Genomic DNA, 16987 nt, shown 5'->3' with positions numbered 1-16987 from the left:
GACTTAACTTCTTTATTGACTTTAAAATGTTATTCTTTTGCATGCTTGCATTTTGTTTTTTCCTCTTACTCGAGGGCTCCGCAGCGTCCCCCGCCTTCCCGCCCGGCAGCTGCTGGGGCCCAGCCGGAGCCGACGGGGGCCGGCGGGCGGCACGGGGAGGGGAGAAGGGGCCCGGCCCGCAGCAGGACCGCCCGGACCGGCCTGGCTGAGACGGGGGGCCGGGGCCCGCCACCTCCGCACCGACCAGAAAGAAAGAGAGAGCTCCCCGGTTTTTTCGTCTTTAACGTGCGTGTTCCACTGAGGCGCGTCCAGCTGCGCAGGGGTTCAACAAGCTTGTAGCATCCCATGAACTCTCCCGCTTCAGTCAATTCCCAAGTCCTCGGCCCTGGCAACGGCAGTAACTACTCACCATACTCACCTCCTGGGGAGAAAAACAGTCTCCCATTCGGGCTTCCGCGCCGCAACTTCGCCTCTAACTTCCCCTGCTTTCTCCTTTCCCTGTCCTCTCACTGGATTGGTATCCTTGGTGGCCACCCCTCTTTCCCTGGAGACCAAACCCCTCTGCCCAACCCTTAGCTCCGCCCGCCACCCCTTCCCCTTCTCCAGCTGTCTCCTCTACGTGGTCAGTCTCTTATTTTACCTCGCTTTTCTTGCCTTTATCGCTGAGCCAGCTGCAGTGAGTGTTGAGTGAGGGTCTGATTGCGTTGCCTGAAGGTTATCTCAGCTTGCTTTTCCACAGGAGAGGGTTGTGGGGGACAGATTTTAGGCAGCAGCAGCCACTACTCCAACACCCGCACCTTTACAAGCTGTCAGTTACACAAAAAACTTTGTATCACTTCCCTGAATTTCCTTCCCGGGTAACCCTCTAAAAGGTCACACGGGGAACTGCTACACCGTGGAGTGGAGGATGAGGTGAAGAAAGCTGCTGTGGGGAGTTCCCTCCCCTACAAAGCCCTAGGTCTACCCTCTAAACAGTGGGGTGCTAGACTTTACTTTCCAAGGAAATTAATCGTATGTCCTCTCTCTGTGCCCGTGGCCAAAACTGGGATTCTGCCCCCAAAACTGCGGACAGTGACCTATTCCTGAGAGACCGCAGCTGCCGACACCAAGAACTCTTGATGCCCTTGGAGTGCCGCACGCCTCCTGCGAACAGACAATGCACAGGGAGGGTATGTTTGGTTTCACAGGGAAAAGGTGCAGCATACGTGCCCAGGGGCCTGTGACCCCGAGTGGCCTTCTGCCTCCTCCAAGTCCGAATAGCACAGGATTTTTCCCAGAGCAAAGCTGCCCGCACCGTCCCCTGGACCGCAGCTCCCGGCGTGTGGTGAAGCGCACCCTTGCTCGCTCTGTTCCTCCGTCGGGACCGCGCCTGCACCGCGCAACGGGGCGGCTCCGGACAGACCGTGCCACTCGCTCCCGCCCGGCGCCATCCCCGGGAAAGTCCCGCTGCCCGCTCCCGCACAGCACTGCCGCCTGCACCGCTCCATCCGTCGGCAGCCCCCGCCACTCGGTGCTTCTGCCGCAGACCCCGCCAGCCCGGCCGCCCCCCACAGGCACCGTCGCCCTCCTCGGGTCTTCCCCTGGACTGGCCACGCAGTCGCCCGTTCACCGCTCACCTTCAAGTAGCGGTAGCAGCGTGAGGCAGCGCGCAGCCACGGAAAGCGCCACCGCAGGTTTCTTACCTGGAGTTCTGGTCAGCAGCTGGCACCGGCGACGTCTCAAAACCGCCAAGTGTGCGCTGCATTCTCAGCGGCGGTGCCCTGCGGCTGGTGACAGCCGCCAGCCGCACGTGCGGCGTCTCCCCGGCCCCCGCGTGCGCTCATTCCGAGCCTCTGAGCCCGCGCGGTGTTTTAGGGTTCACTGGTGCCCCATGGGTTTCTCGGGCGCGGCACTGAATATTAACCGTACACGAGCATCTGCCTCTGGTCTCTGCTATCAAAGCTGGTTGAACGGATCACTTCCATGCAGCAATATAATCAATAGGTAAACTTTCAAGGCTTACTAAATTTCTCAGTAACCTTCATAAATTACTTGTCGTTCTAAAGGGAGAGGCTAACGGTATGGAGTGTGTGGCAGGAGCAAGTGTGCACTTATTCTGTGTCACAGTATTAGAACACAACAGGGACAGCATTAAAACGCTATTTCCACTGTGACTCCACTGAAAGCTTCTTCAGTTTCTTCAAGTTTTTGCACTCCAAGCAAACACCACATTCAACTATCTGATTGTAAACATTGCCATTCCAAGGAAACCACTATGAAATCTATCAATAAATGAAGTTCCCATTTAAGGCTTTTACAAGACAGCTGCTGCAGTTGTCCCACCTTTTGGAAAACTTACATATTAAAATTTAAAACATCAAAAGAAATCTGGAAAAAACATATACCACTGCAAAACAACTTTAAAGAAATAAGTCAAGAAGGAATTTAGTATATACTTTGTTCCATATATACAAATAAAGAACTGTGATTCTTAAATACTTAAAGAATTTTAAAAAAGAGAACTATTTCCAATAAACAAAGACATCTCTGAGAATCCATCTTTTAACAGAAAGTGCTTAAATTATATTCTTAAAACAATGCTGTGAGCAGCATAGTAACAGGCTGACAAGCATCTTGCTGCCTTTTTTTTAATATGTAAAAAACTCACCAAAAAAAAACCTTCTTACATTATCAGAAAAGGAGTAGACGAAAAGATAAAGTCATCAGCCCAGGATTTTCCAATTACTATATGCTGCAGGGTATAGAAATATTCAAACAACTACCTTGCCCCACCTCCCCAGATCTCTCAAAAATGTCTCAGTTCTTTGGATTAAATGATGACCAACTGAATTGATTTTGTCGTCTTGGCAACACCAAATCCAATGTCAGATCTCTTTGTTCTTTTTCTGAATCCACCAGCTGATAACCAAGAATGTTTATAGCACCTTTGCAAACTTCCTGTATTTTCTTAACTTTCTGAAAGGAAAGAACATTTCTCCAGGCCTGTGAAACACTAACTGCATCTCGAGATGTTATTTTGAAGGCCTCTTTTTTTTTCCCCGGTCCCTGTCCATGTGTGATATTATAGATCCAGCTTTTGAGCCTGGGAGTCAAACTAAGATCTGCAAATTTATACATTTCTGAGATTTCTGATAACGGATCTCTTACAAGATCTTCAAAACGGACCATTAAATAGCGATCTTTCAGGAAATTAGGTGGTTTTAGAGTAGCTGTTTCATAAATCTGAACATGACTTCTACAAACCTCTTGCATTACTTTGTATTTACTATCTTCCACTTTAGTGCCATTGGTACTCAAGACAATTCCATTGTCACGGGCTAATGCTTTGACTGATTGCTCCCGTGACTTAACGACTGCCCTGGGGTCACGGACCAGGTGAATAATTTTGAGATTCAGGGACGGGTCAGTGAGGAGGGGGTACAGGACCTTCAAGTCAAAGAATCTAACTTCCTTGATGACAACATGGCTGTAAGTTTTACAGGCTTCCTCCACCTTGCTGAATGGATACCGTCCACAAAGAGTCTTGCATGCTAATTCACTGGTTATGTCAGTACGTTGAAAAGAGTCACATGCAGGAGCTGAACAAAGAGCCCGACTGGCTGCCCACTGGAAAAGATCGGATAAGTTTCTTTTCCAAGGCATGTAAGCATCAAACACAGACATGTCACACAGAAAGACCGACCTGACTAAGTCCCGCACTGCCATGTGTAAGACTTTGGCACTGTTCTGGTACATTGTAACCCACACGTGCCATGCAGGTTCCATCAGGTAGAAGACACTGGGGTGTTGGCTGAAAAGTTGACCGACAAAAGAAGATCCTGACCGCCAAGAGGACAGAATAAGTATGTGGACTTGTGATGGTTTCTCCTCAGACTGAGGCATGAAGCTACTGTACCGGGCATACATGAAGAGTAAGAATCCAGTTTGAACCGTAACAAAAATTATAACAATTGTGCTAGGAATCCGAATCCTTGCCATTCTGACCAAGGAAGGGTGATGAAAAAAAGCTGAAAAAGAGAAGGGAAATACTAGTGAACCATTGCTCCTCTGGCACAATAACAATACAACTTAGACAATACAAATTCTTGCATTAGTTAAAACCTTTCTTCAAATGTGAATGTACATATGTGGCATTAAGTGCTTCCTTAATCAGTTGCACTTGGGGTCGATCACTGCAGGTGACAGCTGTTGGGAAAAGAAAAGGAAGTAATGTGTGACAGTAAGATCAATGCAGCAATAAGCAAATAAATAAATGTTCAATGTTAAAGAAAACCTTGGGCTGATGCAGCTCAACCCTTGGAAAAAAGGCAAACCAAAACTACAAAATACACAAGGCCCTCAACTTGAATACTGGTAAACATTGCCCTAAAAAAAGAAGAAAAAAAAAATTCTGACTTGCTCATCTGTATTACTGTTTCAATTTAACATTACAAGGATTTCTATCCCCTAAAAGGAGTGGATGCGAACATTGGTAGCCGTGGGTGCTGAAATAAAAATCATCTTATCTAATGCACGTGCTGTACCCTGCAGTGGCCATAGGGTGCTATACCAATTGGTGCTTGTCCACAACCCTCTATTTTCCAAACTGCAGAAGGTAGAAGATGCATGAAAACTCACAACCTGAAGCCACACCTGGCCACAGATGATAAAATGAAAAAGCTGCTGACACGTATCTTTGGTCTGGAGTGTATACACCCCCAAGACTGAATACTCTGAGTTTGCATTCAAGAATTACCGGTTTGGGAGTTAGATTTGTCTGCATATAACTCCTAGAAAATCTTAGGCATGTCAACCCCAAGTGGATTTCTGCTTTACTTTGCAGTCAAAGTTCAAGATACATGCACTCCCCGCAGCTTTTTACTAGAGGTTTTTGGCACCTACCCTTTTGTGCTCACTCATGCAGATTCAACTTGTAAGCAGACAGTAAATGTTAGCAGGCAAGGTTTTAGGAAAGTAAGACTCCTCCTGTACGCAGATCATCTCAGAAGTTCTACATATATGTATTTGTTATCTAGCTGCATTTACAATTTGCAATTACAATTTTTTTCTTGTTACAGTGAAAGACACATTTTTCAATACACTCTGAACTCTTGAAAGAAAATAATGCAGACTAGTAAACAGATACATATTAATTTGACAGAATAAATTAAATTGAAAAAATTATCACCCATTACAAAACTTTTATGTACACTGCATATTAAAAATGTGAAACTCTGCTTCAAAATTCCGTAGCAGCAAAAGTATACAGGATTTCAACAATTTCAATAATTACATTTATTTAAAGTAAGTAATGGAAGAAAAACCTTCCAAGGACTGTTAAAGGCAAAAATTAGGATACAGCCAATGGCTTAGCAATTTCCTAAACCGTGTATAGCCCATGGTATATGCCTGTATTGCAGTGACACGATGCGAGAAACAAGGCTTAATGTATTACTTAACTTCCTCCTCAGCAGTCCACTACTTGCTTCTCTCAGGCACAAGAGCAGATAGATAAATCCATAGTTTAATTCAGCTTGGCCATTGTTCATAGATAAAATCTGCCGTGTTCAAATACTGAATTTTTGCATATTATATCTCCAGAAGCATCTATAATTTTCTCTGTGCTGTGAGGATCACCAGCAATCCAGCAGCCTGCACTGATACTTCACCAAATAGAGGGGATGAAAGCATCTAAGCTGAATCTAAGAATCTAAGTGAAGGTACAGTTACATTTGCTAATTGCAAGATTTTTCTGGAAACAGACTCTATGCCTGAAAGTCAGCCAGACACAACTATCTCGGATCTTTTTCTTGAATGCAAAAAGTGAGTCATTATCTACACTAAGACTGCGTTCTGCTGCTCCCTGCAGTCTCACTTATTATGTAGCTTTCAGATACTCAATTACGCTTTTTAAAGAATTAATGTGTTTCTACTCTAGCTACTCAGACCTGTTGCTCCACTCTAATCATGCTGCAGAGCTGCAAGACTAACTGCAATTTTCATGTTATTAGCAGAGTGTGAGAGATAGAGGAATAAAAGCCAAAACCTGTTTTTTACATTCACTTTTGCCTTGACTCTCTCAGACCTCTCCTTGCTCCGGTTCCCACATAAGCAGTGTTGCAGACAATACTAAAAAGTCATCCAGGAAGTGAGCACAGCAGAGCTATCACACGGTTTTTTCCCCTGCTGTGGTAACATGTGCCTTTACGGCTCTTTTTACCCTGCATTCAGTTACTAGTCCCAGTCATGAAGCACCTCTTTGACAAGAAATGGAGGGATGGCTTCAGGTCACATTCAGCAATTACATGCCACCTGCAAGTAAATAACTCTTTCGATTGCCTCCTCTTAATGTATATAGTTCTTTGCTTACATTACTGTAGAGGATTTTTTCCAGTTTTCTCCATCTAAAGGAAAAGAGAATGTTAAGGATATTTTTCTCTGTATTTCTGGAACTAGACCTGATCTTAATTTCTTATTTCACACGCATTCACCAAACTGTTGCTCTCAGCAGCATCACTTGTTCTAACTTAATGGCACAATACTGTGCCAATGAAAAAAACACATAACATGAGTATTAGTCCACAATATGCATCTGAACTAATCGGACTCAAGCCCTACAAATAACACAAAATGACTATAGCTGAAGTATTTCCCTACACTTCAATATGATAGAAACTGCAAGAAAAAAAATGCAATACCAAAGTAAAGCACTAAGTAGACACCAGTTTTCTACATTTAAGATTAATTTTCTGCCTTTTGGAAAAGTTGGAGTGTTTCTAAGGAATGTACACACATGTAGACACCACCAAAGAAAAAGCATAATTACACAACAAAATGCAGCATCTGTAAAAGTATTCTCTTATGTGCCTTCCAGTGCATAAGGCCAAATATACCACCTTCTCTGCAAACAGTGCCCTTTATTTTTGCACTTCGCTTGCTGGCCATGTGTAATTTTATTTTCATGTAAACAACCATTTACCATTTGCAATTGCATTCTGCAGTTAAGGTGATTTTAAGCCCAGGTTAAACTTGCACTCCCTTAAAGTACAATTTTTTTAACTCAACAAGCTCTTCTGTGATTTTTGATGAACTTTAGCTGAAGCAGAAAGCAGTTGTTGAAAAGCCCATAAAATAACCTTCTCAAAGAGTTGCTGCAGATCTATATATGTACACACATATTTATAAATCTACAACTATCTCCAATGATTACACTATATCATTGCCTTAGTTGTGGACTTGGTATTGTTGGATTAACAATTGGACTTCATGATCTTAAAGGTCTTTTCTACAATTCCAAATGTGAGGAACAGAACCTTGCAATACAGGCTACTTCTGATCCTCTAGCTATTCCATTGCAGGAATCGCCAGATGGTGCTGTTAAGCAAGCTTGCTCTTTCAGCACACAAGTGCAATATGCCAAAACTGCACACTGAAGCTGCACACTGAAACACTAGTCTGTGACTTGCTTTGCATTGCCTCTTTCTGCTAGTGCCCTCCTCCAACAACATCAGCTCAGTGGCACCACCTGCCCACCCCAAGCTCCCCTCCAGAAAGCAAAATTGGTGTTTGTTACACCTCCTTTTATCCTGCTTTATTCCACGTAAGTGCTTCCTCGTAGCTGCACCTGCCTGACTATAGCATGCCCACCAACTGCAAACACGGGGTGGGGGGGAAAGGAGAAGCAGCAGAGGGGCCAGATGTTTTAGCATTACTGCCACTTCAGCTGCCATCTCAGTGACAAAATCAGACTGACTCCAAGTGGCAAGGGAGCTACAAGAAGCAGAAAAACAGGCTGTAACAGGCCTCAAGTTGCAGCAGACAGCACTCCTACACCTCTCACATCTCTCAGCTGAGACTCACAAAGTACGGCAACACTCAGTGGCATCACAATATATGCTTCTGTAAATAATGAATACTCCTTGGTGTAAATTATTTTACTAACAGTTACACTGTTATTCCTTTTCTGTGGTAGTAGTAGTACTTCTTTGGTGATACCATTTCTTCAAGGAGAGCTGCAGTAAAGAGAATAATCAGAAGTCTCTCAAATTCTTGTGTACAATCATCTCTTCACAGGGCAATGAAAATTTTCAAAATGTGATCTGAAAAACATTAGCTTATATGGTTTAGTTGCCAGTCCCAAACAGAATCAAGCTCTGTTCCTGGGCTTCCCTGCTAACTGCTACTAATGGAAACAAGATTCTAGACTAGATGAACCCTGGCACAGTTCCACGATAACTATTCTTATGTATTGTCCAAAGGAAATTAATTATACAAACTGGCCAATAGAGCAATCATTTCCTTCATGACTTAAACTGTCTCTGATAGACTGCTGAGCTGCAGGGCCACTAGTATCTGCTTGCTAGATACATTACAGAAAGCTATCTAGTTTACCAAGCAGGGTAAAAATACAGTCAGTGGTAATATTGATTCCAAAAGCTCTCATTTCTAAGATGAGCACTTTTTAGATCCAGAAAGGCAGAAAACAAAGAAAGAAATATCCACTGGATGATCATTTAGCTCTTTCTTCCAGGGACTTTTATTTGTTTGTCACATAAGTCATGTAATGTTGGAATCGAGTAATCAGATCTTTTCAGGTCAGCTCTGAAAGGAGTACAGTTTCTTAGTAACTTCTTTTCAGCACAGAAGTCAACCTGAAGAGACTTAGTAAAGTAGCAAAAACAAACTTTATAGCTAAAAAAAGACCCTATTATTGAACTGCTACTGCTATTTTTTTTTTTCTGGGATATTAAAAAGACTGTAGAAAGACAGAAAGAGTGCCTCATATTAGAGGCTGTCAAGAAACACGCTCGCTCTCTGAGCTTTGGACAAAAGGCTGGGATGAAATACTCCCTTAGAACAAATAAGTCTGGGTCTTTTGTGGGAAGACTAAAAAACTAGCCTGGATTAAAGCAAAAATGTTTGAGTGAAGAATTACAAATACCTGCTCCCCTACAATGACTTCTGAGCAACTGAATCTTAGCTGTCTTTGTCAAACTCTTCCCTGGCCATTTTCTGTCTGAGGAAGTTTCCAGCATACTTTCATTTTAAACAGTTTGTGCAGCATTTTTAAAGTCAAAGAACTTACAGATTACACAGAAATTGCTTCAAATAATGTACTCAGCTGTGGGTCCCTTCCAGCTCAGAATGTTCCATGATTCTGTTGATTTCCCAGATTGATTTCTTCCACTGAAAAATTAATACCTAATGCTGGATTATGTGCACAACCTTTTGTTACCCAAAAATGATTCTCCTGTATGCTGACCTTTCAGAGCAATCATACGAGATTAATGTAATTATCTCTTATGTACTTAAAATTCACCAAATGCAGCGGTACTGACTGTAAAAAGAATGATAAAGGTAAATGTCTTCATGCATTTTTATAGAATTAATAGGAAAATATTTATTCATGGCATGTTAAATAGAGCAAAGATGACCTGAAGATCACAGCAAAGATCATCTAGTTTTCCTCATCAAATTTACTCACTGCATTCTTCACCTATAAGACATTGCACCAATGCAATCGCCACCAAAATGGCTTCTGTGAACTAACGTTAGAAACATAGTTTGCTACTCAAAAAAGTAAAATGCTGGAACATGACAAAGCTGGTCAAAGAATAACACACACCAGTATCACTAGTAATTCTTGCAGCAAGTCACCCCACTGACAAAACATCACTTTCCAGTATTCTTCTGCAGTTAGAAATCACGCATCTTCATAAGGCAAAAGCTTACTGTGTCAACAATATACAGACTGGCATTTGAATGGGTAAAGAAAAAGCTTTTTGGAGGGTGTGTTCTAGAATCACTGGTAGTCCTAAAAGTTAAAAATCTTTCCAGTACTAAATTAGTGAAACTCATAAGCCTAATTTTTTTTTAATAGAATAATGAAACTGCAAGTAAAATAATAAAATACAGTAAATGTACTTTAGTAATTCTGAATTATAACATCATATTAGAATTTCAGGTGATACTGTTAATTCAACTTTTGGAAATAATACTTCTTTTTAGAATCTAGTGGTAAACGAGAGTTGAAAAATTGTTTCCAGGAAATCATCACAGTTAAAGACTTTATAATACAATGAAACATACCATACATTTAGTTATATGATCATTAAAGTTCTTTTTCTAAAAGGTACAGTTTCCTTTGGGAGATTTAAAAATATTTTTGGAGTTAGATAAAGTTGTCCAACCTAAGCAAATGGCAGTGTCAAAGCATAGCCCTTTTATACCTATTTCTCTATGCACTGCAGCTGAAGATCACAAAGTGCTTTCAGCTGGTGTTCAAGTGCTTTTACTGGTGTTCAAGAAATGAGGTCTTCTTAGTTGCAGCTTTTGTTACGAATTTTTACCACGGCAAAACTGGCGTGACAAAGAGACACCCGCAGTGACTGAATGCTATTCACTTACTTGAGACTCTGTCTGCACTGGCTCAATAGCGTCCTCAAATTCAAGCAGTCCGAGGACGATTGGGCAGAGGTGCGCTCTGTGCGCCTCACTTGAAGCAACTGTTGCAACTAAGAAATACTGACAAATGCTTCCGATCTGCATGTCACTTTCACCTAGAAAGAGGCAGGATACAACAGAAAAATGGTAAGGGTTCTCTAAACTCTTTCATCTAACTCCAACAAACGAAACCACCTTAACCTGAATCAGCCACGTTACCCAGGGAAAAGGAAGAAAAGGGAGGGAAAAAAAAAAGGGGGGGGGGGGTAGGGCAGAGGAAAGGAGAGAGAGGGGGAAAAAAACCCCCTAACCCTCAAAAAAACCCACCTAAAATAACCAGGCTGATTTTCGACAGCTTTCTGTCGCACTCTGTCGGTGCGACATCGGCTCCGCCGCAACTGGTATTAGCGCTGGTCCGCCGCCACAAGCAGGGGCGTGTGTAACCCGATCAAAAACATCTCCTTTAATGAACCGTTGTTTGAGACCGGAAAAAAAAGGCCTGACCGGGACTTCCAATCCTTTGGAATAATCGCACCCCCACCCATATCAGCTGCCCGTACCTTGTCGCCGCCTCTCGCCACCGCCGTGGCTCGGAGCTGCCAACAGAGACAATGAATCGCTTTCAGACGTGGCCGCCGAGGCGTCGGGGCAGCGGGAGGAGCCCGAGAAGAAGCCGATCCGCCCCGCTCCCGAAGCATCCCCGGGCAAAGGCGCAGGCCGGAGAGGCGGTCCGCTGGCCTGCCCCGCCCAGCACGAGTGGGCCGGCGCGGCGGGGCAGTGGCGCCCGGCCCGCAGGCACGTGCGTCCTGGGCCGCCCGCCCCGCAGGGTCCCTGCTGGCTCGCCGAAACCGGCCCGTGGCAACACCACCTCTCCGCCGCAGGGTCCCACGTGCCTCGGGCCTTCCTGTCCCAGCTGCCCCCAGCCCCCGCCTCCTCCCTCCATTCCGCCCAGCACTCCCAGGCGAACAGAGCTCGGTGCGGCCGCGTCTCGCTCGCCTCGTGCGAGAAGAACGAGGATAATGCCCCCCGCAAAACGGGCTTGGTGAGTTAAAAAGCAGCGACGTGGTTTATTTTCTCCCAGTTCCACCTCTTAAAACACTCCCGAAGCATGGCTCTTACACGGCCATGTTCGCACGTCAGTTTATGCATAGGACTTTTAACTTAAAGCTGCTTTCTTTTTCCTTCTTACAGAACCTTGATTAATCCTAGGGATCCACCGTGTCCTTTCTCAATGACGAGCATTTAGATTGTTCTGTCATATGTATAGAGAGAAGATCTGTGTAGTAGCACTAAGGTGCATGGTAGTGGTTTTGACTTTTTGTGTTGCTTTGCAAACTGAAGGAAGAGTCCTTGCAGATAGCTTTCTGAGAAAGGCTCTTTAAGAGGCTCTAAACCTCTTCTAATGCAGGTTGCGGTGGATTCTCAGGTATGTATTTTTCCAGTGTAGTTCAGTTTGTTGCTTAAGCTATAAAATCTTGCTTATTTTTCTATTGCTTGGTTACTTACAAAAGTAGAGTATCTCTTCAAGCTCAGAACTATGAACCAAGAATATCGGTCAGTATAAAAAGTCATCCAGGAAGTGAGCACAGCAGAGTGCCTTTACAGCTCCTTTTACCCTGCATTCAGTTACTAGTCCCAGTCATGAAGCACCTCTTTGACAAGAAATGGAGGGATGGCTTCAGGTCATATTCAGCAATTACATGCCACCTGCAAGTAAATAACTCTTTCGATTGCCTCCTCTTAATGTATATAGTTCTTTGATTACATTACTGTAGAGGATTTTTTCCAGTTTTCTCCATTAAAGGAAAAGAGAATGTTAAGGATATTTTTCTCTGTATTTCTGGAACTAGACCTGATCTTAATTTCTTATTTCACATGCATTCACTGAACTGTTGCTCTCAGCAGCATCACTTGTTCTAAATTAATGTGAAAGGCTACAACAGGAGAGAAAAGTGAGAGAGGGATTAATGGAGTCTCCCAGTACTGTGGCTTTCGAGCATTAGTCTCTTCCATGTTTCCATCACCACCTAAACAGACTTCTGTTCAGCTTGGAGGAAGATTCTTACACATTCCATTTTTGTGTGAGTAGAACATTCAAACCCTTAAACTGCGGTCCTGTGGTCTCTCCTGAGATTTCTACCCCTTACTCATGTCCACCTTAATGCTTGTCTGATACATACCAAGTTCAGTCAGGGAACTGACTTGTCTAAAAAAGTGATTATAAAGATCTTCACCACAATTAACTCCCTGAATTAACTCAAGCAGTCACACAAGCACCGTTACTGCTGCAAGGGAGAGCATACCAAATGTACACCAGCTTGAGATATGGGGGAAACAAGCTCACAGCCCCCTTCGTTTATGCTGTGCAGTGGCTAAAAGCACAAAAAAAAGCAGCAGACAGTTGCTTTGACTCTGGAGATGTTGATACGAAGCCAGTTATCAGTAGCCCTACACTGCCACATAGAGACTTCAAAGATACAAGAGCAAACTGGAGATTTCTGAAAAAGGTAGCTCTCCTAAGTGCCAGGATGTTGAATTCTAGAGGACGATGGCCAAAAGGTGGCATACTGCTAAGCTGCTCTTTCATATTTCATAGTTGCACTGTGTCTTAATAGTTCAAGAGAACCAGTGCCACTTGGAATTTTTTGCAGAATTCTGGCATGTAGAATTGTTTTAAATTCTGTCCTGCCATAACACTGCTTTGCTAGAATTAATTCTTTAATACAAAACTGAAAAAATAATGGAAATTTTGTTGTTTTCTCTTGTAAGCTTGTCTAGCATAAAAAGTAAGCCCAGAAAAAGAAGATAAAATAATCTTCCCTATGACCACCAACACAGTCTTTCAATGTCTACTAGGTGATTATAATTTTTATCTGTTCTAAACTATTTAAGCTCTGAAGGTAATTATTCACTTTGAAACTCTGAGGCTTCCCTGGCATAATTTTTTGCTAGTTTTCTTTCAATAGATACAAGGATTCTCTGTTTTACTATTCACAGTTCACAATTAATGGTCGGGTGCTACAGTAACAATACCAGTAGTAAATGGTTGTGCAAATTTTGCACACACTATCACCCAAAACCTGATTTCTCACATCAATCTTGAATTTATTCATCATCCAATTTAATAATTAAATTGCTGAGCATGTATAGCCACAGTTACAGAAGTGCATCTCTGACCTTAACTCATCCATGCAGTTTTTCACTTCATAGTGCACATAAATGCATGTACAAATAACTCTTGACAGCTCTAAGACTGCAGAGAATTGATTTACAAGAAGTAAAAACAGTTAATGTCATTACTTTCAGCATATTATTTTCAGTTTTCAAGGTGGTTTTTGAGACATGTTTCAGTTGCAAAAAAATAACTAGGCTCTTTTTAACTGTCAAAAATATAAACCTTTCCAGCTCCAAAGCAGTGTTCCTAAAGAAATTAGATGAATGAACATGTATTTAAAAAAGGAAGCACAAACAGAGCATACTTTGAACATACTTACAAAATTCTGATCTTCTGAAGTTAGAAGTGTATAGAGAAAAAAATCAGGTAACTATTTTTGAATGGCATTTCTATAGTGTTCTCGGGCATCTCTTCAGGACTGGTGCTGTTTGTAGGATAGTACTGGAGATACAGGCAGAACTGGTGATACTGGAATTGTAGTCAACACCTGATTCTGGAACAAAAACATCTTAATCCTATCAAACACCCAAAGAAAGATAAGGAGGATGCTGACATACTGGATCCAGGCAAATTTAATAATTTCCCAAAATCCTGGCTGATATTTAAAGAAAGTCAAGGAGTGTTAATAGAGAACATTCTGATGCTACCATTGCAATATCTAAACAAGGAAACTCATAGGCAGAAAGGCACAAACCTTGTTAATACATCTGTTTATGTCATAAATGCTAAGCCTCTGAACCATAGAAAACACCTAAAAGCCTTCTACCATGGTAGGTAACCATGGTAGAGCTGGAGAGAACGTCTGTCCTAGAAGACATTTAAACCAGTTCTGGGTAAAGTACCTACTTTGTGCCTGAGTCATCAGGAATACTTATTGTTAATATTCAGGCAGGCAAACAAATCTTGTAAGAAGTGTGCTCCATACAGATTCTTTTAAATGCAAACTTGTTCTTGTCTAAGAAAAAGAACGAAGAACATAACAAATGAAGAATTACTTTTTCAAAATAAAAAAATTGCAGTCTGTCTGCACATGAACAGATGTTAATAACTCCACTGCGGGAGTTATTGTTTAGTGAGATGATCTTGCATACAGATTTCTAATCATTTGCTTTAGGTCACACAGATTACAGTATCATGCTTTGTGAGTGGCATCTGTGACAGATTGGGACTGCAGGTACTGCAGAACCAAAGCAAGATGTATTATGAATATTCCCTGAGAATAGCTAACAAACTGCTTTAAAGGCCTTTTTAGCAAAGCTGAAAAGCAACACAGGTTCCTGATAAAGAAAGGCAAAAAGTGCTTATGAAGGCACAATCATCGCTCAAATAATACAGCCCTGTTATGTCACAGTTTGTGCAGTTTTAGAAGGATATAAGATAACTTCCACTGGGTAATGAATGGTGGCATTAACGATAAATGGCATATCTGCTGCTCTTCCAGTCATCCAAACAGGGCTGGGATCTGAAAAGACTGTTGTCACTATAATGGAGAAAGGAAATGTCCAGGTTAAGGGGCTTTTAGGTATTAATACAGAAATCATATACCTCACAAAACATCTGCCAATATAACTACTACTGTCCTGTAGCTACACATTCAGGCTTACCATTTCTATCCCAATACGCTCCAATGATGTTTGCTAGATCATAGTCACTTGCAAAAGGACTTGTGCCATTGACCACAGACACCTGTTACAACAAGGAGACACTTTAATTATTCATCCAGTCTTCCACACAGTAATTCTACTGAGTTTCTTACACAAAGTAACCGTGCCCTTCAAGGAATGAACATAAAGCTCAGACTGAACATCTTGGCAGAATAACCTCTTCCCTCTTGTAGTCTAACAAGAAAACACCAGTTCCAAAGTCTCACAGTTCGCTCTGTGCGGTAGTACAAATAATTAGGATGTCACCTAGGATAGTAGGAGGATTAAGAGATTGGGGGGGAGTGATTTGATAGGGAAGGGAAAAGCATTTCCTCACATTGTATCTGGTGTCCAGTCCACAGTGGTTAAGTAATTGCCTCTGGTTTAATTTCAAGTCTCCATTCACATACAGCTGAGATCCTGGCACAGGAGAAAAAAACTGAAGAAAAGCCATGCTCTGCATCACAAATGTTGACATTCTCTGAAATAGTGAACACAAAAAAGAAAATTTAGCAGGGGGAGGAGGGACACAACATACTTTTCTACCTCTTGGTATGTACACATTTTTTCTACATTGATTTGATTTTTCTAGGACTCCCAAGTTTCATATCGTCACCTTAGTCTAAGCAAGAGACCACCAAATAAAAAAAACCCTATTTTTAAAAAAGTGAACTACCTTAGTTAATAGTTAACTAACTTTATTAACTCAACAAAGTTCCACAGGAAATTCAGTGAAGTCCAATGTCTGTGGCCAATGACAGAAAGTTCTGACTAGCCGTAACATGGCTATAGTCAAAAAGCAGCAAGGTGACTAAACACATTCATTGGAGACACACTTTAAAAAAACTCAGAAGTCAAAATCAAGGACTTGTATTCTGCAACAAGAACCAAATAAAGAAGGTAGGTCCTTAGTTCTTATCTACTTTTCAGTCTGAAGGAAAATTTCCACATTTACAGTGGGATAAAAAAAGTGCTTAATTCGTATCATAACTCTCTGTGATACTAACACCTGACCAAATACTTCAGCCCAAATTTAAGACTGTTGGGCCTCTATTCTGGGCCTCAGGCTTAAGAATGTTTTCTGCATCACATAGCTATGCTTGCAAAGCTTGTCCATCTGCAATCAGCAAGACTCTCTAAAGAAACAGCCTAATCTTCCTAGGAAAACAACTTTTTGTCTGTGTGGCTGCACCCGACACAGCTCTGTATTATTACTCCTTTCAGATGTATCCCTGGGTTCTCTGTGCACTGATGGTTTACTCTTTGCTTTAGGTATTAATTGCACTGCCATTTGAGGTACCATGGCAGCAGAACTGCATTGCCTTGTCTTCCTGTAATACTTCCTCGTCCCAGTTACAAGACAGAGGAGATCCTGGCAGATGATTACCAATGCTTCAAGAGCTGCTAAGCAAAATCTAAGGAGTTTTCGGCTGCTGCAACAGCCTGACTCTCAAAAAATGAACTGGTTATGTCAAGACACAGCAGTGTGTAGGAATACACATCCTTCTGCCTATTGCAAGACTCTCAGTTATTTTCAGGTGCCACCCACACTGATACTCATTGTTGTGCATTTCTGTCCTGTATGGTGCACTACAGCCCAAGAGAATATAGAGCTTAAAAATACATTAAAAAAAAACCCTAATAAAGTGTATCCAAATACGCAAGAGAGCTAGACGAGGAATGACACAGCAGAGGAGAAAATTAAGTATTTTTCAGTAAAATAAATATCTTACAGAGGAATTTCAAA

General features: G+C 42.2%; 2 protein-coding genes and 1 long non-coding RNA gene across 22 annotated transcripts in view; 1 reads left to right on the top strand and 2 right to left on the bottom strand.

Annotated features, from left to right (window-relative positions):
• LOC110468745 (carbohydrate sulfotransferase 5) overlaps positions 1-11067 on the bottom strand; it is a 23461-nt gene extending 12394 nt beyond the window's left edge. For 14 of the 20 annotated variants that reach the window (XM_085589297.1, XM_085589301.1, XM_085589298.1 and 11 more), the window contains exons 1-4: positions 10983-11067; positions 10387-10538; positions 1683-4007; positions 419-806 (exon numbers count right to left, since the gene is read on the bottom strand). In XM_085589297.1, coding sequence (XP_085445423.1) covers positions 2797-3978 — 1182 coding nt within the window. In that variant the 5' untranslated portion in view covers positions 3979-4007; positions 10387-10538; positions 10983-11067 and the 3' untranslated portion in view covers positions 419-806; positions 1683-2796. Of the gene's footprint in view, positions 1-409; positions 807-1682; positions 4008-10386; positions 10539-10749 lie in introns of all 20 variants that reach the window. The other 6 variants (XM_085589302.1, XM_085589309.1, XM_085589314.1 and 3 more) reach the window with 4 other exon arrangements.
• TMEM231 (transmembrane protein 231) overlaps positions 1-16987 on the bottom strand; it is a 31024-nt gene that overhangs the window by 12394 nt on the left and 1643 nt on the right. The window contains exons 4-11 of the mRNA XM_085589327.1: positions 15578-15721; positions 15202-15283; positions 14972-15077; positions 13917-14199; positions 10983-12356; positions 10387-10538; positions 1683-4007; positions 419-806 (exon numbers count right to left, since the gene is read on the bottom strand). Of these exons, the coding sequence (XP_085445453.1) occupies positions 14010-14199; positions 14972-15077; positions 15202-15283; positions 15578-15721 (522 nt within the window). The 3' untranslated portion in view covers positions 419-806; positions 1683-4007; positions 10387-10538; positions 10983-12356; positions 13917-14009. The remainder of the gene's footprint in view (positions 1-418; positions 807-1682; positions 4008-10386; positions 10539-10982; positions 12357-13916; positions 14200-14971; positions 15078-15201; positions 15284-15577; positions 15722-16987) is intronic.
• LOC110468748 (uncharacterized) overlaps positions 1-16987 on the top strand; it is an 18878-nt gene extending 1891 nt beyond the window's left edge. The window contains exons 2-4 of the long non-coding RNA XR_014957768.1: positions 75-10569; positions 10778-11464; positions 16513-16987. This is a non-coding gene — a long non-coding RNA (uncharacterized LOC110468748). The remainder of the gene's footprint in view (positions 1-74; positions 10570-10777; positions 11465-16512) is intronic.

The sequence above is a fragment of the Lonchura striata genome, chromosome 11 (assembly GCF_050655825.1).
Source record: "Lonchura striata isolate lonStrDom1 chromosome 11, ASM5065582v1, whole genome shotgun sequence".
In the NCBI taxonomy this organism is placed as follows: domain Eukaryota; kingdom Metazoa; phylum Chordata; class Aves; order Passeriformes; family Estrildidae; genus Lonchura; species Lonchura striata.
Note: the sequence above shows the minus strand (reverse complement) of the source record. Positions and strands in the feature narration are given on the sequence as shown.